Below are 27,889 nucleotides of genomic sequence, written 5' to 3' on the forward strand. Positions count from 1 at the left end.
GAGGAGATATAGATTTGGGTATCAGCCACATAGAGATGATAGTTGAAGCCGTGGGAGCGAATGAGTTCACCAAGGGAATGAGTACGGTGCCTGGCACGTATTAAGTGCTTAACAAATGTCATTATTATTATTATTATTATTCGGGCTTCTTCAGTGTGTGGCAGGATTAAGCTTGAATGTCTCTAGCATGTAATGGAGAAACTTATGCTGGTGAATAGATAAGCTATTCGTCAGGGACACACTTCCCCATTCCTTTCTCAGGGGCCTTTGTCCCGGAGGATTTTGTCCTTTCCCCTCTCTGGCCTATGGCACTGGTCCAGAACAGCTTCTCTCAGAGCACCCTGGGCAGCAGCAGGTCTTAGAGCCCGGCTGGTCTTTCTGCTCCCTCCCGGCTGGGCACCCTCGGGGGTTCATCCGCCCTTTGAGTCCTGGGGCCCGGTGAGGGGCTGGTTAGAAGAATGAAGCGTGGCACCAGAGCCGGAAAAGGTATGTCCGGAGGCAGGAGCAGGCAGCAGCTGGAAAGGCCCCAAGGCCGGTCCACAGAAACCAGAAAGTACCTGGAGGTGAGTGCCAAAGGCGTCGTGGCATGCCCAGCAGGCCTCTGTCCTTCGTGGGCACAGCCAATTGGCCAGCACGGGAGGCCAGGCCCATTCCCGCTCCTTTTCTGACTGCTGCGTTGAGATAATGCGGAGAAATGACGTTTGGTCCCGGGATCCTGGGTGGGTGATGAGACCAGAAGGACAGAGGTCCAAGTGGAAGCTTGTTTTTGTTGTGTTTTGTTGTGTGTGTGTGTGTGTCGGGGGTAGGGAGAAGGTGGTGCTAGTGGCTTAAATGGAAGAAATAGTAAGGACCTGGTGATAGAAGGCAGGGAATAATAGTAATAATAATAATAATGGGACTCCTTAAGCACTTACTGTGTTCCAAGCATTGTTCTAAAGTCCGGGGTAAATACAAGTTATTCAGGTCAGACACAGAGGGAAGTGGCTGGGAGCAGAAACAGAGAGAGGGGAGACTGGGGGAGTGGGGCATTATTTGTTACTGGTATGCAGAAGCAATGAATTATCTCCCAGGCAAAGGCCAGGGAGAGGTTCATAGTCGGGCCAAGATATGCACCAACTCTTGATTCCAGGGTACTGAGAGGGCTTTGTGTGAAGCTGGGGATGAGGCGGAGGACAGGTGAGGCAGGCCAGATAATAATAATAATGGCATTTATTAAGTGCTTATTATTTGCAAAGCACTGTTCTAAGCGCTGAATGCCATCCTGTCAGCACCCCACAAGTGCGCTGGCATCTCTGAACTTCCCCACTGTCCCCACTCGGCTGCTGCGGCTTCTCTTCTGGGATTTGGATTTCACAGATTCTACTGTCTGAGTTTGTTCCTTCTTTCTCCCCCGGCTCCATTTCTTCCGCTGTGCAAACTGAGGTACTCAGGATGTCTGGGAAGTTTGATAATTTTGCCATCCTTTCTCACCCAGATCCTGGCTGCATTTGAACTATCACAGTAGGATATCAATTGAGGGTATTTTCTGAGCGCTTACTTGTATAGAGAGCACTGTAATAATAATAAAAATAATAATGGCATTTATTAAGTGCTTACTATGTGCAAAGCACTGTTCTAAGTGCTGGGGAGGTTACAAGGCGATCAGGTTGTCCCACGGGGGGCTCACAGTCTTAATCCTCATTTTACAGATGAGGTAACTGAGGCACAGAGAAGTTAAGTGACTTGCCCAAAGTCACACAGCTGACAAGCGGCGGAGCTGGGATTTGAACCCATGACCTCTGACTTCAAAGACTGTGTTCTTTCCACTGAGCCACGCTCCTTCTCACTAAGTGTGTGGGAGAGTACAATACAATAAAATTGGTAGATACATTTCCTGCCTACAAGGAGTTTACAGTCAGAATGACCTGCATTCTGATCGTGGCTCAATGGAAAGAGCACAGGCTTGGGAATCAGAGGACATGGGTTCAAATCCCAGCTCTGCCGTTTATCTGCTGTGTGGCCTTGGGCAAGTCACTTCACTTCTCTGGGCCTCAGTTACCTCATCTAGAAAATGGGGATTAAGACTGTGAGCCCCATGTGGGACAACCTGATTACCTTGTGTCTACCCCAGCACCTAGAACAGTGCTCAGCACATAGTAAGCGTTTAACAAATATTATTATTATTATTATTATCATCATATTATTATTATAAATCCTAGCTCCACTGCTTGTCTGCTATGTGACCTTGGGCAAATCACTTACCTTCTCTAGGCTTCAGTTACCTCAGCGGTAAAATGTGGATTAATACTGTGAGGCTCTTGTGGGATATGGACTGTGTCCAGCCTGATTAGCTTTATCGACCCCAGCGCTTAGTACAGTGCCTGGCACATAGTAAGTGCTTAAATACTGTAAAATGGAAAAATTAGAAAGGTCAAATTAGAGACCTACTCCATTTGGGAAGCACCTCTGTGATATGCTTTTCTAGTTATAAATAGGTGTATGTTTGTTTGCCCTATTACTGTAAACTTGTCCATTCTGGCTTCCTTTTACCTCTGGCCTGACCTCTCATAAAGGTCTGGGCATAATAATTATAATAATAATAATAATAGTGGTATTTATTAGGCCCTTACTCTGTGTCCAGGATAGAAAGAACATCGAGTCTTTTGAAATGTGGTATTGGAGAAGGCTTTTGCAAATACCGTGGACTGCCCGAAAAATGAACAAATGGATTTTGGAGCAAATTAAATCAAAGTGGTCTTTGGATGGCCAAATGACTCAATTTAGATTAACATATTTTGGACACATAATCGGGAGGACTGATTCTCTGGAGAAGACACTAATGCTAGTAAAAGTCCAGGGAAAACATGGACGAGGCAGCCTGGCAGCTAGACGGATAGAGACCATAACAACAATAACGGAAGAACCATTAGAAAGGTTATGGATTATGGCAGAGGACAGAACGTTCTGGAGAAAGTATAGCCATGGAGTCAGTATGAATTGGAAACGACTCGATAGCACTTAATAATAATAATAATAATCATCATCATCATCAATCGTATTTATTGAGCGCTTACTATGTGCAGAGCACTGTACTACGCGCTTGGGAAGTACAAATTGGCAACATATAGAGACAGTCCCTACCCAACAGTGGGCTCACAGTCTAAAAGGGGGAGACAGAGAACAAAACCAAACATACTAACAAAATAAAATAAATAGAATAGATATGTACAAATTAAATAAATACATAGAGTAAAAAAATATGTACAAACATATATACATATATACAGGTGCTGTGGGGAAGGGAGGGAGGTGAGATGGGGGGATGGAGAGGGGGACGAGGGGGAGAGGAAGGAAGGGGCTCAGTCTGGGAAGGCCTCCTGGAGGAGGTGAGCTCTCAGTAGGGCCTTGAAGGGAGGAAGAGAGCTAGCTTGGCGGATGGGCAGAGGGAGGGCATTCCGGGCCCGGGGGATGACGTGGGCCGGGGGTCGATGGCGGGACAGGCGAGAGCGAGGTACGGTGAGGAGATCAGCAGTAAATATGTAATAATAATATGTAATAATAATATGTGTCAAACACTGTTCTAAGTGTTGGGGTAGACACAAGATAATTAGGTCCCAGGTGGGGCTCACAGTATAAGTAGGAGGGAGAATGGGCATTGAATCCCCATTTTGCAGATGAGGGAGCTGAGGCACAGAGGGAAAAAAAGTGATTTGCCCAAGGTCACACAGCAGGTAAGTTTCAGAGTCAGGTTTAGAAGCCAGGTCCTCTGATTCCCAGACCTGTGCTCTTTCCACTATGCCTCACTGCTTCTCTGTCACAACCTTAAACCCTGGTGCCACGCAGCAGAGGACGGGGCAGTCTGCAGCTGTGCTCTCCAGAAGAGAGAGACACCGGCTTCTAGGGGGGTTTTGTGGACCGTCCCCGACCCGGGCACACATGATCGAATTTGCCAACTTTCCTCTCATTTGTTAATAGTTGCTCCAATCAAACAATGGTATTTATTACTCCATTTATTTTATTTGTACATATTTATTCTATTATTTTATTTTGTTGATATGTTTTGTTTTGTTCTCTATCTAGAGGTTGCCAACTTGTACTTCCCAGGTGCTTAGTACAGTGCTCTGCACACAGTAAGCGCTCAATCAATCAATCATATTTATTGAGCGCTTACTATGTGCAGAGCACTGTACTAAGCGCTTGGGAAGTACAAATTGGCAACATATAGAGACGGTCCCTTCCCAACGTTGGGCTCACAGTCTAAAAGGGGGAGACGGGACAAAACCAAACATACTAACAAAATAAAATAAACAGAATAGATATGTACAAATAAAATAAATAAATAAATAGAGTAATAATAAATAAATAGAGTAATAATAAATAGAGTAATAATAAATAAATAGAGTAATACCAATAATACCAATAAATACGACTGAATGACTGACTGAGCTCACCTCCTCCAGGAGGCCTTCCCAGACTGAGCCCCTTCATCATCATCAATCGTATTTAGGAATACGAAGCCCCTTCCTTCCTCTCCCCCTCGTCCCCCTCTCCATCCCCCCGATCTTACCTCCTTCCCTTCCCCACAGCACCTGTATAGATGTATATATGTATGTACAGATTTATTACTCTATTTATTTTACTTGTACATATCTATTCTATTTATTTTATTTTGTTAGTATGTTTGGTTCTGTTCTCTGTCTCCCCTTTCTAGACTGTGAGCCCGCTGTTGGGTAGGGACCGTCTCTATGTGTTGCCAATTTGTACTTCCCAAGAGCTTAGTACAGTGCTCTGCACACAGTAAGCGCTTAATAAATACGACTGAATGAATGAATGAATTTGTTGAGTGCTTACTGTGTACAGAGCACTGGCCTAAGAGCTTGGGAGAGTACAATACTGATAGGTACACGAGTGCTGTACAAATCCAGTTGCAAGGGCGATGCTGAAAGAGTGGGAGAAGAGGAAATGAGGGCTTTGTCAGGGAAGGCCTCTTGGAAATGATATGCCTTCAATAGGCTTTGAAGACGTGGAGAAGCAGCGTGGCTCAGTGGAAAAAGCCCGGGCTTTGGAGTCAGAGGTCATGGGTTCAAATCCCGGCCCCACCACTTGTCAACTGTGTGACTTTGGGCAAGTCACTTAACTTCTCTGGGCCTCAGTTCCCTGATCTGTAAAATGGGGATGAAGACTGTGAGCCCCACGTGGGACAACCTGATCACCTTGTAAATTCCCCAGCGCTTAGAACAGTGCTCTGCACATAGTAAGCGCTTAATAAATGCCATTATTATTATTATTATTATTACAATATAACAGAGTCGGTAGACACGTCCCCTGCCACGACAAGCTTCCAGTCTAGAGGGGGAGATGGACATTACTTCCATCTATTATTGCACACGGACGTGCAATATTATTATTATTATTATTAAAATTATTGCAGACGGAAATTATTGCACACGGTAAGAGCTCAATAAATACGATTGATTGATTAATATACATAAACTACTGATAGGTACACGAGTGCTGTACAAATCCAGTTGCAAGGGCGATGCTGAAAGAGTGGGAGAAGAGGAAATGAGGGCTTTGTCAGGGAAGGCCTCTTGGAAATGATATGCCTTCAATAGGCTTTGAAGACGTAGAGAATGATCGCCTTTTGGATATGAAGAGGTAGCGTTTTGCAGGCTAGAGGCGGGATGCGGGTGAGCCGTTCGCGGCGAGATAGACATGATACTGAGCCGTCCGCAGCGAGATAGACAAGATAGCCGTACGGGGAGTAGGTTTGGATTAGTGGAGCGAAGTGCGAGGGCTGGGTTGTGGAAGGAAAATTGCGAAGCAAGGTAGGAGGGGCAAGGTGTTTGAATGCTTTAAAGCCAAGGGTGAGGAGTTTCTGTGGTGGAAGCATATCAGTGTCCTCCACTGGGGCAGCCTGCACCCCCTTAGCATTGGAACCCATCCAGAACCACGCCAAGGGATGAGTAGATTAACTCTTTTCATTAGACAACCAGGATGTATAAGTGGTTCTGATATGAGAGAGGCAGCGTGGCTCAGTGGAAATAATAATAATAATAAAAATGGCATTTGTTAAGCGCTTACTATGTGCAAAGCACTGTTCTAAGCGCTGGGGAGGATACGAGGTGATCAGGTTGCCCCACGTGGGGCTCACAGTCTTAGTCCCCAATTTACAGATGAGGGAACTGAGGCGCAGAGAAGTAAAGTGACTTGCCCAAGGTCACACAGCAGACATGTGGCGGAGCCGGGATTCGAGCCCATGACCTCTGACTCCAAAGCCCGGGCTTTTTCCACTGAGCCAGTCACTTAACTTCGCTGGGCCCCAGTTCCCTCATCTGTAAAATGGGGGTTAATGTGAGCCCCTCGTGGGACAACCTGATCACCTTGTAAGAATAATAATAATAATAATAGTATTTGTTAAGCACTTACTACGTGCAAAGCACTTTTCTAAGCACTGGGGAGGTTACACGGTGATGAGGTTGTCCCACGGGGGGCTCACAGTCTTAATCCCCATTTTACAGATGAGGGAACTGAGGCTCAGAGAAGTGAAGTGACTTGCCCAAGGTCACACAGCAGACATGTGGCAGAGCTGGGCTTTGAACCCATGACCTCTGACTCCAAAGCCCAGGCTTTTTCCACTGAGCCAGTCACTTAACTTCTCTGGGCCTCAGTTCCCTCATCTGTAAAATGGGGGTTAATGTGAGCCCCTCGTGAGACAACCTGATCACCTTGTAATATAATAATAATAATAATAATGGTATTTGTTAAGCACTTACTATGTGCAAAGCACTGTTCTAAGCGCTGGGGAGGTTACACGGTGATGAGGTTGTCCCACGGGGGGCTCACAGTCTTAATCCCTATTTTACAGATGAGGGAACTGAGGCTCAGAGAAGTAAAGTGACTTGCCCAAGGTCACACAGCAGACATGTGGCGGAGCTGGGCTTTGAACCCATGACCTCTGTCTCCAAAGCCCGGGCTTTTTCCACTGAGCCAGTCACTTAACTTCGCTGGGCCCCAGTTCCCTCATCTGTAAAATGGGGGTTAATGTGAGCCCCTCGTGGGACAACCTGATCACCTTGTAATAATAATAATAATAATAATGGTATTTGTTAAGCACTTACTATGTGCAAAGCACTGTTCTAAGCGCTGGAGAGGTTACACGGTGATGAGGTTATATATTATATAACCTGTATATATGTATATATGTTTGTACATATTTATTACTCTATTTATTTTACTTGTACATATCTATTCTATTTATTTTATTTTGTTAGTATGTTTGGTTTTGTTCTCTGTCTCCCCCTTTTAGACTATGAGCCCAATGTTGGGTAGGGACTGTCTCTATACGTTGCCAATTTGTACTTCCCAAGCGCTTAGTACAGTGCTCTGCACATAGTAAGTGCTCAATGAGTGGAAAAAGCCCGGGCTTTGGAGTCAGAGGTCAAGGGTTCAAATCCCGGCTCCGCCACTTGTCAGCCGTGTGACTTTGGGCAAGTCACTTCACTTCTCTGGGCCTCAGTTCCCTCATCTGTAAAATGAGGATGAAGACTGTGAGCCCCACGTGGGACAACCTGATCACCTTGTATCCTCCACAGCGCTTAGAACAGTGCTTTGCACATAGTAAGCGCTTAATAAATGCCATTATTATTATTATTATTATTATTATTATTGTTATTATTGTTCTGAGCATCGGGGTAGATACAAGTTAATCAGATTGGACACAGTCCCTGTCCCAAATGGGGGCTCATAGTCTAGGTAGGAGGGAGTAGGATTTAATTTTACAGATGAGGTAACTGAGGCACAGACAAGTTAAGTGACTTGCCCAAGGTCATGCAGGGGGACGTGTGGCAGAGCTGGCATTATAATCCACGACCTCTGTGAGCCTGCAACCTGATCACCTTGTAATAATAATAATGGTATTTGTTAAGCACTTACTATGTGCAAAGCACTGTTCTAAGCGCTGGAGAGGTTACACAGTGATGAGGTTATATATTATATAACCTGTATATATGTATATATGTTTGTACATATTTATTACTCTATTTATTTTACTTGTACATATCTATTCTATTTATTTTCTTTTGTTAGTATGTTTGGTTTTGTTCTCTGTCTCCCCCTTTTAGACTGTGAGCCCAATGTTGCGTAGGGACCGTCTCTATATGTTGCCAACTTGTACTTCCCAAGCGCTTAGTACAGTGCTCTGCACACAGTAAGCGCTCAATAAATATGATTGAATGAATGAATGAATCCCTGGCCCATGCTCTTTCCATTAAGCCATGTTGATTTTCTAACTATTCCCTAGATTACTTCAAAAATAATAGTCTTCTTTTCCCGCCTTGAGTTTATGCCATTTACCTTTGGCCACTGAGCTTATTCATCCCTTTAGAAAAACAAGACTTTGGACTTATTGACATAATGAACGTTGACCTTTTTTCTGAGTTAGACTTTACAAATTAATTGTTCTGTGCTTTTAAAATGGAAGTCCTGGTTTCCTGCAGAACACAATGTCTCCAAGAACCTGCTCTACAACTGTTGTGATTTTTATGTGTCCTAAAATGCAAAGGAAGTAGAATTCAAATAAAGTTGTATCTGTCTATGTATTTATATATACTATATATATCCTTTATATCCTATCTATCTATATATCTCTATATATATTCATATTTATAAACAGGAATATAGGAATATAAATGGGAATATTTGTAGGAATTATATATATATATAGGAATATTCCTGTCCCCCTCTCCATCCCCCTCATCTTACCTCCTTCCCTTCCCCACATCACCTGTATATATGTTTGTACATATTTATTACTCTATTTATTTATTCTACTTGTACATGTGTATTCTATTTATTTTATTTTGTTAGTATGTTTGGTTTTGTTCTCTGTCTCCCCCTTTTAGACTGTGAGCCCACTGTTGGGTAGGGACTGTCTCTATATGTTGCCAATTTGTACTTCCCAAGCGCTTAGTACAGTGCTCTGCACACAGTAAGCGCTCAATAAATACGATCGATGATGATGATGATGTGTGTATATACATATATATGCTTTTTAAATGGTATAATAATAATGGTATTTGTTAAGCTCTTATTATGTGGCAGGCACTGTTCTAAGCACAGAAGTAGATACCGGCTAATCGGGTTGTCCCACATGGGGCTCACAGTCTTTTATCCCCATCTTACAGATGAGGGAACTAAGGCCCAGAGAAGTGAAGTGATTTGCCCAAGGTCACACAGCAGACAAGTGGCAGAGCAGGAATTAGAACCCAAGACCTTCTGATTCCCAGGACTATGCCCTAACCAGTTGTGCATGTGTTAAGCACTTACTATGTGCTAGGCACTGTGCTAAGCACCTAGATACAGGGCAATCAGGTTTGACACAGTGTATGTCCCAGTGTTTTAGTACAGTCCCTGCTACATAGTAAGCGCTTAACAAATATCATTAAAAGAAATGAATGGGGAGGGAGTTCCAAGCAGGAGGGAAGCTGTGAGTAAGGGATTGACTGCGAGAGAGAAGAGATTGAGGTACATTGAGTAGGTTGGTGTTAGAGAAGCAAAATGTGTGGGCTGAGTCGTGGTGGGAGAGAAGGCCCGTTAGGTAAGAGGGGGCCAGCTGATTGAATGCCTTAAAGCTGACTGTACTTCCCAAGCGCTTAGTACGGTGCTCTGCACACAGTAAGTGCTCAATAAATACGATTGATTGATTGATTGACTGAGGCCTATCAGTTTGGTTCAGAGAAGCAGAACAGTATAGTGGATTGTGAGCTCATCTTTCTATAGAAACGCTCTGGGCATGTCACCCCCCCTTCTCAGAAATCTCCAGTGGTTGCCTATCAACCGTCGCAGGAAGCAAAAACTCCTCACTCTGGGCTTCAAGGCTGTCCATCCCCTCACCCCTCCTACCTCACCTCTCTTCTCTCCTTCTTCAGCCCAGCCCACACACTCCACTCCTCTGGTGCTGCTAACCTCTTCACTGTACCTCGTTCTTGCCTGTCCTGCCACTGACCCCCGGCCCACGTCCTTCCCCTGGCCTGGAATGCCCTCCCTCCCTCCACACATCCGCCAAACTAGCTCTCTTCCCCCCCTCCAAAGCCCTACTGAGAGCTCACCTCCTCCAAGAGGCCTTCCCAGACTAAGCCCCCCTTTTCTCAGCTCCCCCTCCCCATTGCCCTGACTCACTACCTTAGCTAAGAATAATAATAATAATAATGATGGCATTTATTAAGCACTTACTATGTGCAAAGCACTGTTCTAAGCGCTGGGGAGGTTACAAGGTGGATCAGGTTGTCCCATGGGGGGCTCACAGTCTTCATCCCCATTTTCCAGATGAGGGAACTGAGGCCCAGAGAAGTGAAGTGACTTGCCCAAAGTCACACAGCTGACAATTGGCGGAGCGGGGATTTGAACCCCTGACCTCTGACTCCAAAGCCCGGGCTCTTTCCACTAAGCCGCGCTGCTCCTCCACGCTGCTCCTCCACGCTGCTCTACTCCCCTCCCTGCCCCAACAGCACTTGTATATATATATATATATATATATATATATATATATATATATATATATATATACACTTCTGTTTATATTAATGCCTGTTTACTCGTTTGATGTGTATATATCAATAATTCTATTTATTTATATTGATGCTATTGATGCCAGTTTACTTGTTTTGATGTTTGTCCTCCCCCTTCTAATCTGTAAACTCGTTGTGGGCAGGGATTGTCTCTCTTTATTGCTGAATTGTACTTTGCAAGCACTTAGTACAGTGCTCCACACCCAGTAAGCTCTCAATAAATGAATGAATGAATGAATAGCGCACAGGCCTGGGAGTCAGAAGGTCCTGAGTTCTAATCCTGCCTCCGCCACGTGTCTGCTGTGTGACCTTGGGCAAGTCTCTTCCCTTCTCTGCATTCATTCATTCAATCTTATTTATTGAGTGCTTACTGTGTGCAGGGCACTGTACTAAGCGCTTGGGAAGTCCAAGTTGGCAACATATAGAGACAGTCCCTACCCAACAGCGGGCTCACAGTCTAGAAGGGGGAGGCAGACAACAAAACAAAACATGTTAACAAAATAAAATAAATAGAATAGTAAATATGTACAAGTAAAATAGAGTAATAAATCTGTACAAACATATATACAGGTGCTGTGGGAAGGGGAAGGAGGTAGGCATGGGGGAAGGGGAGAGGAAGGAGGGGGCTCAGTCTGGGAAGGCCTCCTGGAGGAGGTGAGCTCTCAGTAGGGCTTTGAAGGGAGGAAGAGAGCTAGCTTGGTGGATGTGCGAAGAGAGGGAATTCCAGGCCAGAGGTAGGACATGGGCCGGGGGTTGATGGTGGGACAGGCAAGAACGAGGCACAGTGAAGAGGATAGCGGCAGAGGAGCGGAGGGTGCGGGCTGGGCTGGAGAAGGTGAGAAGGGAGGTGAGGTAGGAGGGGGCGAGGGGATGGACAGCCTTGAAGCCGAGGGTGAGGAGTTTTTGCCTGATACGTTGGTTGATTGGTAGCCACTGGAGATTTTTGAGGAATCAGGGTCATTTGTTCATTCACTCATTCAATTATATTTACTGAGTGCTTACTGTGTGCAGAGCACTGTACTAAGCGCTTGGAAAGTACAAGTTGGCAACATCTAGAGACGGTCCCTACCCAACAGCGGGCTCACAGTCTAGAAGGGGGAGACAGATGACAAAACATATTAACGAAATAAAATAAATAGAATATGAATATTCATTCAATCGTATTTCTTTATTCATTCATTCAATCGTATTTATTGAGCGCTTACTGTGTGCAGAGCACCGTACTAAGCGCTTGGGAAGTACAAGTCGGCAATATATAAGCGTGGCTCAGTGGAGAAGAGCCCGGGCTTTGGAGTCAGAGGTCATAGGTTCAAACCCCGGCTCCGCCAATTGTCAGCTGTGTGACTTTGGGCAAGTCACTTAACTTCTCTGTGCCTCAGTTACCTCATCTGTAAAATGAGAATTGAAGCTGTGAGCCCCCCGTGGGACAACCTGATCACCTTGTAACCTCCCCAGCGCTTAGAACAGTGCTTTGCACATAGTAAGTGCTTAATAAATGCCATCATTATTATATAGAGATGGTCCCTACTGAACAGCGGGCTCAGTCTAGAAGGGGGAGACAGACGACAAAACAAAACATATCAACAAAATAAAATAAATAGAATATGAACATTCATTCAATCGTATTTATTCATTCAGTCAGTCGTATTTATTGAGCGCTTACTGTGTGCAGAGCACTGGACTAAGCGCTTGGGAAGGACAAGTTGGCAACGTCTAGAGACGGTCCCTACCCAACAAGGGGCTCACAGTCTAGAAGGGGGAGACCGACGACAAAACAAAACATATTAACAAAATAAAATAAATAGAACAGTAAATATGTACAAGTAAAATAAATCGAGTAATAAATCTGTAGAAACATATGTACAGGTGCTGTGGGGAGGGGAAGGAGGTAGGGCGGAGGGGATGGGGAGGGGGAGAGGAATAATAATAATAGGCATTTGTTAAGCGCTTACTACGTGCAAAGCACTGTTCTAAGCCCTGGGGAGGATACAGGGTGATCAGGTTGTCCCACGCGGGGCTCACAGTCTTCATCCCCATTTTACAGATGAGGTGACTGAGGCCCAGAGAAGTGAAGTGACTTGCCCAAGATCACACAGCAGACACGTGGCGGAGTCGGGATTGGAACCCATGACCTCTGACTCCAAAGCCCGGGCTCTTTCCATTGCGCCACGCTGCTTCCCTAAGGAGGGGGCTAAGTTGGGGCAGGCGATCCCGCCCCCTTTGGCTCCCCCTCGGGCTCGGCCCCGCCCCCTGATTGGCTCCACCCCCTTTAGGCCCCGCCCCTTTTGGCTCCGCCTCAGGATAGGCCCCGCCCCCTGATTGGCTCCACCCCCTTTCGGTCCCGCCCTTTTTGGGCTCCTCCTCGGGCTCGGCCCCGCCCCCTGATTGGCTCCACCCCCTTTCGGCCCCGCCCCTTTTGGCTCCGCATCAGGACCGGCCCCGCCCCCTGATTGGCTCCACCCCTTTTCGGTCCCGCCCTTTTTGGCTCTGCCTCGGGTTCTGCCCCGCCCCCTGATTGGCTCCACCCCCTTTCGGTCCCGCCCTTTTTGGCTCCGCCTCGGGTTCTACCCCGCCCCCTGATTGGCTCCACCCTCTTTCGGCCCCGCCCCCTGTTCGGCCCCGCCCATTTTGACTCCGCCTCTGGTTCGGCCCCGCCCCCTTTGGCCCCTCCCGTTCGGCTCCACCTCGGGTTAGGTCCCGCCCCTTTTCGGCCCCGCCCCTTTTGGCTCCGCCTCAGGCTCCACCCCCTTTCGGTCCCGCCCTTTTTGGGCTCCTCCTTGGGTTCTGCCCCGCCCCCTGATTGGCTCCAGGCCCTTTCGGCCCCGCCCCCTGGTCGGCCCCGCCCATTTTGACTCCGCCTCGGGCTCGGCCCCGCCCCCTTTGGCTCCTCCTGTTCGGCTCCACCTCGGGTTCGGCTCCGCCCCTTTTCGGCCCCGCCCCTTTTGGCTCCGCCTCAGGATCGGCCGCACCCCTTGATTGGCTCCACCCCCTTTCGGTCCCGCCCTCTTTGGCTCCGCCTCGGGTTCTGCCCCGCCCCCTGATTGGCTCCACCCCCTTTCGACCCCGCCCCCTGTTCGGCCCCGCCCATTTTGACCCCGCCTCGGGCTCGGCCCCGCCCCCTTTGGCTCCTCCCGTTCGGCTCCCCCTCGGGTTCGGCCCCGCCCCTTTTCGGCCCCGCCCCTTTTGGCTCCGCCTCAGGATCGGCCCCGCCCCCTGATTGGCTCCACCCCCTTTCGGTCCCGCCCTTTTTGGCTCCTCCTCGGGTTCTGCCCCGCCCCCTGATTGGCTCCGCCCCCTTTAGGCCCCGCCCCCTGTTCGGCCCCGCCCTTTTTGACTCCGCCTCTGGTTCGGCCCCGCCCCCTTTGGCTCCTCCCGTTCGGCTCCACCTCGGGTTAGGCCCCGCCCCTTTTCGGCCCCTCCCCTTTTGGCTCCGCCTCAGGATCGGCCCCGCCCCCTGAATGGCTCCACCCCCTTTCGGTCCCGCCCTTTTTGGGCTCCTCCTTGGGTTCTGCCCCGCCCCCTGATTGGCTCCAGGCCCTTTCGGCCCCGCCCCCTGGTCGGCCCCGCCCATTTTGACTCCGCCTCGGGCTCGGCCCCGCCCCCTTTGGCTCCTCCCGTTCGGCTCCACCTCGGGTTCGGCTCCGCCCCTTTTCGGCCCCGCCCCTTTTGGCTCCGCCTCAGGGTCGGCCGCACCCCTTGATTGGCTCCACCCCCTTTCGGTCCCGCCCTCTTTGGCTCCGCCTCGGGTTCTGCCCCGCCCCCTGATTGGCTCCACCCCCTTTCGACCCCGCCCCCTGTTCGGCCCCGCCCATTTTGACCCCGCCTCGGGCTCGGCCCCGCCCCCTTTGGCTCCTCCCGTTCGGCTCCCCCTCGGGTTCGGCCCCGCCCCTTTTCGGCCCCGCCCCTTTTGGCTCCGCCTCAGGATCGGCCGCGCCCCCTGATTGGCTCCACCCCTTTCGGTCCCGCCCTTTTTGGCTCCTCCTCGGGTTCGGCCCCGCCCCCTGATTGGCTCCGCCCCCTTTAGGCTCCGCCTCCCTGTTCGGCCCCGCCCATCTTGATTTCTCCTCGGGCTCGGCCCCGCCCCCTTTGGCTCCGCCCATTCGGCTCCTTCTTAAATACGATTGAATGAATGAAAAGACCAAATTCCTCCCCAGGAATCCCAAAGTTGTAAAGTAACAAGGTGTTTTTTTTCCATTTGCGTACCGTTTTTGGTCAGTCAGGGACTTGGTTTGCTCTCACTATACTGAGCATGACCGCTCATAGCCCAAAAGCAAAGAGGCCGCTTGGTCCTAAGCTTGCTTGCCTTGTCAGTTACTTTTCATAAGCGCTTAGTACAGTGCCCTACACACAGTAAGCGCTCAATAAATACGATTGATGGATTGAGAGTTGATCACCATCAGACTTTGCCGATCTGCTTAAGTAACACATAAAGCAAACACCACAATTATTCCAGCGCTTAGAACAGCGCTTGGCACATGGTAAGCGCTTAACAAATACCATCATCATCATTATCAATATAAAAAAACCAGCCCTGGTGAAGATCTCAGTTGAACACTGAGACACGCTGGACGTTTATTTTTTTAAAGAAAGAACGCCGTTGTGCTACTGTTCAGCTTTTTGTCCATAAAAGTTCATCTTAAAATATAAAAGTTAATATTAAAAGGCCGAATCTGTCTTGGTAATGGAAAATATTTAAACCACAAAGATAAACTCAAAAGAACACATTCAGTATGGGCTGTGCTGGAACTCATACGTGTATGTGGAATGTTTCCATGTGCAAACAGATACCTGACACTTTGCAAAGGAACAGGGTTGGGAAACAAAGAGAAGTTGTTCAACCTACCGCGTATTTGGCAACTTTATTAAATAGAGAGAATGGCTACTTTTCTGCAATTGGTGAGGAAGACTGGTAAGCATTTCCTGGAAGGTTTTTGGGGTGTTTTTTTTTCCCCCGGGATCAAGTCAGATATTGAAGAAATTTATAATCGTCAATCTCCAGTGCCGAGGCCATGGAAACTTGGTCCGTTACGCTGACCGGGATTCCTTGCTAGTTTCAACTGTGGATTTATAATTTTTGCGACTGGCTGCTTCTGAACTGAAGCGCTTAGATTGAACGTTTAAGTGTACTGAGTTAAAATATGATCTTTTCTTGCTACTTTTTTTTTAAGCACGTTATACAAGACTAAAAGAGAGAGTTGTGGAATAGATCTGGGAGAGAAGGAAAGGATCTAGCCTTAAAAGCACCTAAATTTTGGAGTCATGGAAGAGGGGCAGAAAACTGTGCTCGATACCACCATTCCTGTATGTATTTTTCATTAATTTATTAGAAAATATTTCATAGTGTATTTGTGCTGAGTCTGGATTAATCTGTATTAGAATGAATGCTGATCTAGATCAATCAATCAATCGTATTTATTGAGCGCTTACTGTGTGCAAAGCACTGTACTAAGCGCTTGGGAAGTACAAGTTGGCAACATATAGAGACGGTATGTTAATATAGTCATATGTACTTAGACTTCACAGTTCAAAAATACTTTATCTCTACAGCTCAAATCTTATCCTCATTGGGCTATACGTTTGGAATTGAAAACCTTTTTTATTTTTTAAGTGGAAGTGACATTGCCTGTATTTGTACTTTTTAAGTACTTGTTAAGCGCTTCTATGTGCTAAATCAATCAATCAGTCAATCAATTAATGGTATTTATTAAGTGCTTGTTGTGTGCTGAATACTGTACTAAGCGCTTGGGATAGTACAATATAACAGACACATTCCCTGTTCACAACAAAACAGGTCCACTATGAAATGCTGGGAGGGGTAGGTAAAAGATAATCAATTTTGACCCAGTTCCTGTCCACATGAGGAGCACAGTCTGTGCGGTAGAACAATATTGCAATAGTAAATTTAAACTATCTTCTTTTTATGTATCTTTCTATGGTCAGTCAGTCTTATTTATCAAGCACTTAATGATGATGATGATGATGGCATTTATTAAGCGCTTACTATGTGCAAAGCACTGTTCTAAGCGCTGGGGAGGTTACGTTACAAGGTGATCAGGTTGTCCCACAGGGGGCTCACGGTCTTAATCCCCATTTTACAGATGAGGTAACTGAGGCACAGAGAATAATAATAATAATGATAGCATTTATTAAGCGCTTACTATGTGCAAAGCACTGTTCTAAGCGCTGGGGAAGTTACAAGGTGATCAGGTTGTCCCATGGGGGGCTCACAGTCTTCATCCCCATTTTACAGATGAGGTAACTGAGGCACACAGAATAATAATAATAATAATAATGGCATTTATTAAGTGCTTACTATGTGCAAAGCACTGTTCTAAGCGCTGGGGAGGTTACAAGGTGATCAGGTTGTCCCTAATGTGTGCAGAGCACTGCACTAAGCGCTTAGGAGAGTACAACAGCAAACAGACACATTCCCTGCCCACAGCGAGCTTGCAGTCTAGCTCTTCTACGGTCTTGAGCAGGGTGGTAGAGCAGTTCATCTTTGCTGCAGATAATACAATGACTCTTTCTAGCAGCAGCCCTGACCTTGGCACAGATGACGGTGCCCATCAGGGAGAAGCACCATTTGTGGCATTACTGGAGATATCAGATATCAGCGCTTAGAACAGTGCCTGGCACCTAGTAAGCGCTTAGCAAATATCAATCATCATTCTTATTTATAGTCATTGCCATGAGAGGCACGGCCACTATATTATAGACAGCACACCTATGTGTTAGAGTGGGAGGTGTGGAGTGAATGAATGAACAGCTCTGCCTGGAGGCAAAAGTCCCCCCCACCCACCCCAATCCAGTGGAATTATAATAATTTTGGTATTTGTTAAGCGCTTGCTATGTGCAAAGCACTGTTCTAAGCGCTGGGGAGGATACAAGGTGATCAGGTTGTCCCACGTGGGGCTTACAGTCTTAATCCCCATTTTACAGAGGAGGTAACTGAGGCCCAGAGCAGTGAAGTGACTTGCCCAAAGTCACACAGCTGACAAGCGGCAGAGGCGGGATTAGAACCCATGACCTCTGACTCCCAAGCCCGTGCTCTTTCCACTGAGCCACGCTGCTTCTCTATGATGCAGTGATGCTTTTTTGAAATTAATTCCAGATTTATGCGTGTCCATGAGTGCCCGCCCGAAAGGGGTGATGGGGACAAGCTCCCCTACCGCTTTTCGACCTAGACTTCCAAACTCGCTCATCTCAGGTCTCTCACAAGACCTGAGAGCCTGTAGACAGGGCTCTTTGGGGTTTGTCCCTTCCCAAACCTTCCCCTTTCCCCCACCCCTCTTCTACCCTTAATAATAATAATAATAATAATAATAATAATAATAATAATAGCATTTATTAAGCGCTTACTATGTGCAAAGCACTGTTCGAAGCACTAGGGAGGTTACAAGGTGATCAGGTTGTCCCACAGAGGGCTCACAGTCTTAATCCCCATTTTCCAGATGAGGGAACTGAGGCCCGGAGAAGTTAAGTGACTTGCCCAAAGTCACACAGCTGACCCTTGCACTCAGAATGAAACTTGGCGCCTCTGTGTGAGCTCAAGTCTAGTGGAAAAGGTGGGAGGGTTGTAAGAAAGTTCTTCTTGTTACAGTTAGGGAAGCAGCTGTGGCCAGGTGGATGGAGCGCACGCCTGGGAGTCGGAAAGCCTGGTTTCTAATCCTGGCTCTGCCGCTTGTCTGCTGTGTGACCCTGGGCAAGTCAATTTACTTCTCTGTTCCTGTTACCTCATGAAGCAGTGTGGCTTAATGGAAAAAGACCAGGCTTGGGAGTCAGAGATCGGGGGTTCTAATCCCGGCTCTGCCCCTTGTCAGCTGTGTGGATTTGGGCGAGTCACTTCACTTCTCTGTACCTCAGTTACCTCATCTGTAAAATGGGGATTAACAGTGGGCCTCATCTTCCTTCCTCTCCCCCTCTCCATCCCCCATCTTACCTCCTTCCCTTCCCCACAGCACCTGTATATATGTTTGTACATATTTATTACTCTATTTATTTATTTATTTTACTTGTACATATCTATTGTATTTATTTTATTTTGTTAGTATGTTTGGTCTTGTTCTCTGCCTCCCCCTTTTAGACTGTGAGCCCACTGTTGGGTAGGGACTGTCTCTATATGTTGCCAACTTGTACTTCCCAAGCGCTTAGTACAGTGCTCTGCACACAGTAAGCGCTCAATAAATACGATTGATTGATGTGGGAGAACCTGATCACCTTGCATCTACCCCAGTGCTTCGAACAGTGCTTGACACATAGTAAGGGCTTAACCAATACCATTATTATTATTCAGCGCTTAGAACAGTACTAAGCGCTTAGAACAGTGCTTGGCCCATAGTAAGCGTTGAACAAATGCCATAATTATTATTATTATTATCTGCAAAATGGGGATTAAGACCGTGAGCCCCACGTGGGACATGGACTGTGTCCATCTTGATGATTTCGTATCTAACCCAGTGCTTAGTACAGTCTCTGGCACATAGTAAGAGCTTAACAAATATTATTTTAAAAAAAATTCAAGAAAGCATGCAGTGGCCCTCTCTGAAGAGGAGAATAGAGCTCTGCTTCCTTGGACACTTCAAAATATACAGTCCCTGAGATTGAGATTTGAAAAGTTGAAGGTTAGACTACATAGTATAGTCTATACTTTCCCTTTCCTGGCTGTGTAATTTTTTTTTATTAGCAACATACCGCGAAAGATGTGAGAAAAAAATGGTTTCATTTTAACAATAATGAGAACGGTGGTATTTGTCAACCACTTATGATAATTGTAATACTTATGGTACTTGTTAAGCACTTAATACGTACCAAGCACTGTACTAAGCGCTGGGGTGGATACAGGTTAATTAGGTTGGACACAGCCCCTGTCCCACATGGGGCTCACACTCTTACCCCCATTTACGGATGAGGTGATTGAGGCCCAGAGAAGTGAAGTGACTTGCCCAAGGTCACACAGCGGACGTGGTGGAGCAGGAATTTGAATTCAGGTTCTTCTGACTCCGAGGCCCTTGCTGTATCCACTAAGCCACACTGCTTGTCTAATTGCAGCAAGAAGAGCTTTCCTATAACCCTCTCACATTTTCCACTCCAGCCCTGATCCCTCTCCCTCTCTCCAGTCCCACATCTCCTCCTGCCTTCAAGACATCTCTACTTGGGCTGTCCTCCCGTCACCTCAAACTTAACATGTCCAAAACAGAGCTCTTTAACTTCCCATTCAAACCCTGTGCTCCCCCGACTGTAGTTGGCACCACCATCCTTCCTGTGTCACAAGCATTATCCTTGACTCTCTCTCACTCAACCCACATATTCAATCCATCGCTAAATCCTGTCGGTCCCACCTTCGCGACGTCGCTAAAATCCGCCCTTTCCTCTCCATCCAAACTGCTACTACATTAATACAGTCACTCATCCTATCCCGCCTGGATCACTACATCAGCCTCCTTGCTGACCTCCCAGCCTCCTGGCCCTCCCCACTCCAGTCCACACTTCACTCTGCTGCCCAGATCATTTTTCTACAGAAACGTTCAGGGCATCATCATCATCAATCGTATTTATTGAGCGCTTACTATGTGCAAAGCACTGTACTAAGCGCTTGGGAAGTACAAATTGGCAACATACAGAGACAGTCCCTACCCAACAGTGGGCTCACAGTCTAAAAGGGGGAGACAAAACCAAACATACTACAAAATAAAATAGAATAGATATGTACAAGTAAAATAAATAGAGTAATAAATATGTACAAGCATATAAACATATATACAGGTGCTGTGGGGAAGGGAAGGAGGTAAGATGGGGGGATGGAGAGGGGGACGAGGGGGAGAGGAAGGAAGGGGCTCGGTCTTGGGAAGGCCTCCTGGAGGAGGTGAGCTCTCAGCAGGGCTCACCTTTAGGCGCACCTCGACTGGGATTGCGTTAATGGCTCGGCCCCGGGAGACCTTTATCCCAAACGAGGGGGTCAACTTTTTCCACAAGGTACTCAGGTAAGTCCACCCTCTTGGCTGTGGCAGTGAGGATGCCAACTGGATGGACCAACGGAAAGAACGATCCCAACTTGGTCATGACATCCCTCCCCCGTAAGGGCGCGGGGGTGGAGGGAATAATAAGGAATCTGTGTTCAAACAATTCCTGCTGGTATAGACATGGTAAGGGGTCAGTTTGGCGACAAGATTTTGAGATGCCGTCGATCCCCACCACCCTCAACCAGTCCACACTTCACTCTGCTGCCCAGATCATTTTTCTACAGAGACGTTCAGGACATGTCACCCCGCTCCTCAAAATACTGCAGCGGTTACTCAGTCACCTCCACATCAAACAAAAACTCCTCACCATTGGCTTTAAAGTACTTCTTCACCTCTGCCCCCTCCTCCCTCACCTCACTTCCCTCCTTTTACAAGCAAGCCCACACAGTTCGCTCCTCTAGTGCTAACTTTCTCACTGTGCCTGTCTCACCGCCAACTTTTAGCCCACATCCTGCCTCTGGCCTGGAGCATCCTCCCTCCTCAGATCCCCCAGACAATTACTCTCCCCCTCTTCAAAGCCTTACTGAAGGCACATCTCCTCCAAGAGGTCTTCCCAGATTAAGCCTCATTTTTCCTCATCTCCCACTCCCTTCTGCTTGTTCCCTTTGCTCTTCCCCCTCACCCAGCCCCGCAGCACTGATGTACAGATCTGCGATTATATTTATTTGTACTGATATCTGCCTCCCCTACTCTGGACTGTAAGCCCATTGTGGGCATGAAATGTGACTGTTTATTGCTGTACTGTACAGTGCTCTGCACACAATTCGTTCATATTTATTGAACACTTCCTTTATGCAAAGCACTGTGCCAGAGGCTGGGGAAGAATACAATAATGAATAAGCAATAATAATGATGGCATTTATTAAGCACTTACTATGTGCAAAGCACTGTTCTAAGCGGGACTTGTCCATGGCCTTCAGAGGTCTTGCAATCTAAAATAATAATAATTGCGGTATTTGTTAAGGGCTTACTATGTGCTAGTCTTCGGACGAAGTGCTGCGGTGGATACAAGTCCACCGCATTGTATGAATTTATTACTGTATTTTATTTGTGCATATTTATTCTATTTATTTTATTTTGTTAATATGTTTTGCTTTGTTCTCTGTCTCCCCTTTCTAGACTGTGAGCCCGTTGTTGGGTAGGGACCGTCTCTATATGTTGCCAACTTGTACTTCCCAAGCGCTTAGTACAGCGCTGTGCACACAGTAAGCGCTCAATAAATACGACTGAATGAATGAATGAATGAAGTCCCTTTCCCCCGTGGGGCCCACAGTCTTAGTCCCCACTTTACCGATGAGGTGACTGAGGCACAGAGAAGTGAATTGACCAGTCCAAGGTCACATAGGTGAGAAGCAGCATGGCTCAGTGGAAAAGAGCCCGGGCTTTGGAGTCAGAGGTCATGGGTTCAAATCCCGGCTCTGCCAATTGTCAGCTGTGTGACTTTGGGCAAGTCACTTAACTTCTCTGGGCCTCAGTTACCTCATCTGTAAAATGGGGGTGAAGACTGTGAGCCCCCCGTGGGACAACCTGATCACCTTGTAACCTCCCCAGCGCTTAGAACAGTGCATTCAAGGCCCTGCTGAGAGCTCACCTCCTCCAGGAGGCCTTCCCAGACTGAGCCCCTTCCTTCCTCTCCCCCTCGTCCCCCTCTCCATCCCCCCCATCTTACCTCCTTCCCTTCCCCACAGCACCTGTATATATGTATATATGTTTGTACATTTTTTTTACTCTATTTTATTTGTACATATCTATTCTATTTATTTTATTTTGTTAGTATGTTTGGTTTTGTTCTCTGTCTCCTCCTTTTAGACTGTGAGCCCACTGTTGGGTAGGGACTGTCTCTATATGTTGCCAATTTGTACTTCCCAAGCGCTTAGTACAGTGCTCTGCACATAGTAAGCGCTCAATAAATACGATTGATGATGATGATGATGCATTGCACATAGTAAGCGCTTAATAAATGCCATTATTATTATTATTATTATTATAGAACACAAGTGGCAGAGCTGGGATTAGAATCCAGGTCCTTCTGACCCCCAAGCCCAGGCTCTACACTCCTTTTCTAAGGGAAGCCGTGGCATTGGCAATGGGCACATGAGAAGAGTTTTAATACATAAAGACAGAACGGCATGAGACGACAACGGGAATACTGTGTGGTTCTGCACATTCTATAATTCCTGGAGGCCACCATGCTGCCACTGCCTAGATCCTTCCTAGCCCGGCTCACCTGGGGCAAGTCGGGAGTAATAATAATCATCATCATCATCATCATCATCATCATCATGAGGTATCTAAAGTAGAGAAGTGGTGACAACCAATTTTACACAGCAGACACACTAAAAAAGTTACAGACCTAGATTTAGAAACCAAGTCCTTCAGACTCATCTCTCCTTACATCCCTTAAATTCCAGTTGTAAAAAATTACTGCCTGGAAGTGGCGAGAAACACCACTCTTTTTCTCAATACTTGGGGAATAGAAGATCTATCGGAATTGTCTAGGTCTTTCGTCCTAATCTCACCCACTTAGGAGGCTAGGGAAGGGAGAAGAGGTGGAGTTTGTTTTTCTATTCAAGGTCAGGCATGGTTTTGATTCTGCTCGACAGAATCATAGCTGCCGAATAGAGATCGTCCCCATAAGTGGATTGTCCCACATGGCTTTACGGGGCAACCAAAAGTGTAAAATTGGTTAAGTCACTTCACTTCTCTACTTTAGATACCTCATGATTGTTATTATTATTATTATTGCTCCCGACTTGCCCCAGTAGTAAGTAGCATAAGTAGTAACTTGGTAACTGCATTGTCTGTGGACTGCTATTATTTAGTATATTGTTTTCTCTGCTACAGTCACACTTAAATGAACAAGACGTTTTTCACCAATAGTCGCGACGTGCATATTTATCACGATCCCCCAAAAGTGCTTGCGCTCATTTGTGCGGGGCTTTGTTGGAAACCCTATAATGCACTGTCCTTCTCACCTACCAGATTACAATCTACAACAGAGAGGAATCCCTTTTTATAGGTAACATGAGTGGTAATACTCGATTAGCCAAGGACTGCTGAAATTACATCTGTTTGCACAAAAATCAAACAAATCATTCGGTGTTGGCTGAGTATAGGGACCTACCTCTACATCCAAACACAACCTTCATTCATTCAGTCAGTCGTATTTATTGAGCGCTTACTGTGTGCAGAGCGCTGTACAGAGAGCTTGGAAAGTACAATTCAGGAACAAGTAGAGACAGTCCCTGTCCACAGAGGGATCAATTACACTCCTGCACCTTCAAAGCCTTATCAAAGGCACATCTCCATCTCCCTAAGCCAGCCTTCAATAATAATAATAATAATAATGGCATTTGTTAAGCGTTAAGCGCTTACTATGTGCAAAGCACTGTTCTAGGAGCTGGGGGGATACAGGGTGATCAGGTTGTCCCACATGCAGTTTACAGTCTTAATCCTCATTTTACAGATGAGGTAACTGAGGCTCAGAGAAGTGAAGTCACTTGCCCAAGGTCACACAGCAGACATGTGGTGCAGCTGGGATTCGAACCCATGACCTCTGACTGCAAAGCCCGGGCTCTTTCCACTGAGCCACGCTGCTTCTCCTCTTCTTCCACTTCCTTCTGCCTCCCCCTGACTTGTTCCCCTTATTCCTGCTCCCTCCCAGCCTCCCAGCACTTATACACATATCCGTAATTTATTTATTTACATTAACGTCTGTCTCCCCCTCTAGACTTTAAGCTCGTTGTGGGCAGGGAATGTGTCTTTATTATTATTTTGTACCCTCCGAAGTCCTTAGTGCAGTGCTCTGCACACAGTAAGCGCTCAATAAACACGATTGAATGAAATATTTATTGGGCACTGACTGCGGGCGGAGATGGTACTAAGCAATTGGGGGTGTTTGATAGAATATAGTTGGTAGACACGTTCCCTGTCCACAGTAAGTTTACAGTTCAGAGAAATTTAAGGCGGCAGAAGTAACTGACCCAAGTGAAGGCTCAAAATGTTGCCCTTGCCGTATCTCTGCTCTTGCTGCTGCTGGGGCAGTTCTTCTGCTCCGTGTTACAGATCAGCGCTTAGAACAGTGCTTCAGCGCTTAGAACAGTGCTTTGCACATAGTAAGCGCTTAACAAATGCCAACATGATTATTATTTCGAGAGGGAACGATCACATTTTGGCTCTGGGCTGAGCCTGGAGAAGCCTTGTGCCACAGAGCTGTCCCCTCTCCTCCAGACTAGAAGCTCCTTGAGGGCAGGGATTATGTCTAGCAAGTCTGTTGTATTGGACTCCACCAAGCGCTTAGTAATAATAATACTGATGGCGTTTGTTAAGCACTTACTGTGTGCCAAGCACTGTTCTAAGCACTGGGGTATATACGAGGTAAGCAGGTTGTCCCACGTGGGGCTCACTGTCTTAATCCCCATTTTCCAGATGAGGTCACTGAGGCCTCTTTTAGACTGTGAGCCCACTGTTGGGTAGGGACTGTCTCTATATGTTGCCAATTTGTACTTCCCAAGCGCTTAGTACAGTGCTCTGCACACAGTAAGTGCTCAATAAACACGATTGATGATGATGATGATGAGGCAGAGAAGTGAAGCGGCTTGCCCAAGGTCGCACGGCAGACAAGTGGCGGAGGCAGGATTAGAACCCACGTCCTCTGACTCACCAGCCAGTGCTCTTGGCACTAAGCCACGCTACAATGCTCTGCCCAGAGATAGCGTCCAGTAAATACTATTGATGGATCCCCCCGCTAGACTGTAAGCTCACTGTAGGCAGGGAACGTGTCTGTTGTTATATCTTTTAGACTGTGAGCCCACTGTTGGGTAGGGACTGTCTCTATACGTTGCCAACTTGTACTTCCCAAGCGCTTAGTACAGTGCTCTGCACACAGTAAGCGCTCAATAAATACGATTGATGATATTGTCCTCTCCCAAGTGCTAAATGCAGTGGTCTGCACCCAGTAAGCGTTCAACAAACCCTAGCCCTACTTGGAGTGTAAGCCCCATGTGGGACAGGGACTCAGGCACTTTGTCCAAACTGATGGAGTCATACTATTCCAGCACTTAGCACAGTGTTTAACCCATAGGAAGCACTTGACAAACACCATTAAAAACTATGACTGCTTGATTCTTACGTCCATATCTGTCATTTTTAAATTTACATTAATATCTGTCTCCCCCTGTAGACTGTAAGCTCATTGTGGGCAGGGAATGGGTCTGTTGATTGTTTTATTGTACGCTCCCGAAAGCTTAGTACAGTGCCCTGCACACAGTAAGCGCTCAATAAATTTGATTGATCGATTGGAGGGTCCGGAGCGGAGCGTGGCATAGTGGATAGAACAGGGGCATGGGAGTCAGAAGGTCGTGGGTTCTAATCCCGTCTCTGCCACTTGTCTGCCGTGTGACCGTGGGCAAGTCACTTCACTTCTCTGGTCCTCAGTTACCTCATCTGTAAAAAGGGGATTGAGACTGTGAGCCCAACATGGGTCAGGGACTGTGTCCACCCCGATTTGCTTGTGTGTATTCATTCATTCATTCATTCAATCGTATTTATTGAGCGCTTACTGTGTGCAGGGCACTTTACTAAGTGCTTGGGAAGTACAAGTTGGCAACATATAGAGATGGTCCCTACCCAACAACAGGCTCACAGTCTAGAAGGAGGAGACAGACAACCTGGAATGCCCTCCCTCCGCACATCCGCCGAGCTAGCTCTCTTCCTCCCTTCAAAGCCCTACTGAGAGCTCACCTCCCCCAGGAGGCCTTCCCAGACTAAGCCTCCTCCTTCCTGTCCCCCTCCTCCCCCTCCCCATCCCCCCGCCTTACCTCCTTCCCCTCCCTACAGCACCTGTATATATGTATATATGTTTGTATGTATTTATTACTCTATTTTATTTGTACATATTTATTCTATTTATTTTATTTTGTTAATGTTTTGTTTTGTTCTCTGTCTCCCCCTTCCAGACTGTGAGCCCACTGTTGGGTAGGGACCGTCTCTGTGTGTTGCCCACTTGTACTTCCCAAGCGCTTGGTACAGTGCTCTGCACACAGTAAGCGCTCAATAAATACGACTGAATGAATGAATGAACAAAACAAAACATGTAGACGGGTGTCAAAACCGTTAGAACTAATAGAATTAAAGCTATATGCACATCATTAACAAAATAAATAGAATAGTAAATATGTACAAGTAAAATAGAGTGATAAATCTGTATAAATATATACAAGTGCTGTGGGGAGGGGAAGGAGGTAGGGCGGGGGGGTGGGGAGGAGGAGAGGAAAAAGGGGGCTCAGTCTGGGAGGGCCTCCTGGAGGAGGTGAGCTCTCAGTAGGGCTTTGAAGGGAGGAAGAGAGCGAGCTTGGCGGATGTGCGGAGGGAGGGTATTCCAGGCCAGGAGTCGATGGTGGGACAGGCGAGAACGAGGCACGGTGAGGAGATTAGCGGCAGAGGAGCGGAGGGTGCGGGCTGGGCTGGAGAAGGAGAGAAGGGAGATGAGGTAGGAGGGGGCGAGGAGATGGACAGCCTTGAAGCCGAGGGTGAGGAGTTTTTGCTTGATTCGAAGGTTAATAGGCAACCACCGGAGGAGGGTAGTGACATGCCCAGTACGTTTCTGTAGAAAGATAATCCAGGCAGCAGAGTGAAGTATAGACTGAATCCAGGAGAGACAGGAGGATGGGAGATCAGAAAGGAACAGTAAGCAGTTAAATGCCATAATAATACTAGTAAGTCATCTGTCGTGCCTCAGCGTGTGCAGGGGATAAGGGACTCTACTGTAGTTCACCCATTACCTTGTAGCTCATTATTATTGTTATTACAGTATAGAGATAATGATAGTATTTGTTAAGTACTTATGATGTGCCCAGCACTGTTCTAAGCGCAGGGGTAGGTACAAGGTGATCAGGCTGTCCCACGTGGGGCTCACAGTCTTAATCCCTATTTTACAGATGAGGTAACTTAGGGCCAGAGAAGTGAAGAGACTTTTCCAAGGTCACTCATTCATTCATTCATTCAATCGTATTTACTGAGCGCTTACTGTGTGCACCGCACTATACTAAGCGCTTGGAAAGTACAATTTGGCAATAGATAGGAGACAATTACTACCCAACAACGGGCTCACAGTCTAGAAGGGGGAGACAGACAACAAAACAATAACATCAATAACATCCAAAAAATAGAATTACAGATATCTACAAAGCATTAAAAAAATAAATAGAATAAATAAGTACAAATATACACAAGTGCCGTAGGGTGGAGGGGAGATAGAGCAGAGAGAGCGAGTAGGGGTGATGGGGAGGGGAGGAGGAGCAGAGGAAAAGGGAGGCGAAACGC

The 27,889-nt window shown here is 46.8% G+C and overlaps 1 protein-coding gene across 3 annotated transcripts in view; it reads left to right on the forward strand.

Annotated features, from left to right (window-relative positions):
* The first annotated feature begins 382 nt into the window (after positions 1–382).
* The window catches only part of SLC35A3 (solute carrier family 35 member A3), a 71,452-nt gene continuing 43,945 nt past the window's right edge, over positions 383–27,889 (forward strand). For 2 of the 3 annotated variants that reach the window (XR_005450355.1, XM_038744773.1), the window contains exon 1: positions 383–563. Coding sequence is in view for 2 of the 3 variants with exons in the window: in XM_038744773.1 (XP_038600701.1) it covers positions 459–563 (105 nt within the window). In the remaining variant the exon portion in view is untranslated. Of the gene's footprint in view, positions 564–15,368; positions 15,457–15,715; positions 15,849–27,889 lie in introns of those variants that run through there. The other variant, XM_038744774.1, reaches the window with a different exon arrangement.

The sequence above is a fragment of the Tachyglossus aculeatus genome, chromosome 4, assembly GCF_015852505.1.
Source record: "Tachyglossus aculeatus isolate mTacAcu1 chromosome 4, mTacAcu1.pri, whole genome shotgun sequence".
Taxonomy (NCBI): domain Eukaryota; kingdom Metazoa; phylum Chordata; class Mammalia; order Monotremata; family Tachyglossidae; genus Tachyglossus; species Tachyglossus aculeatus.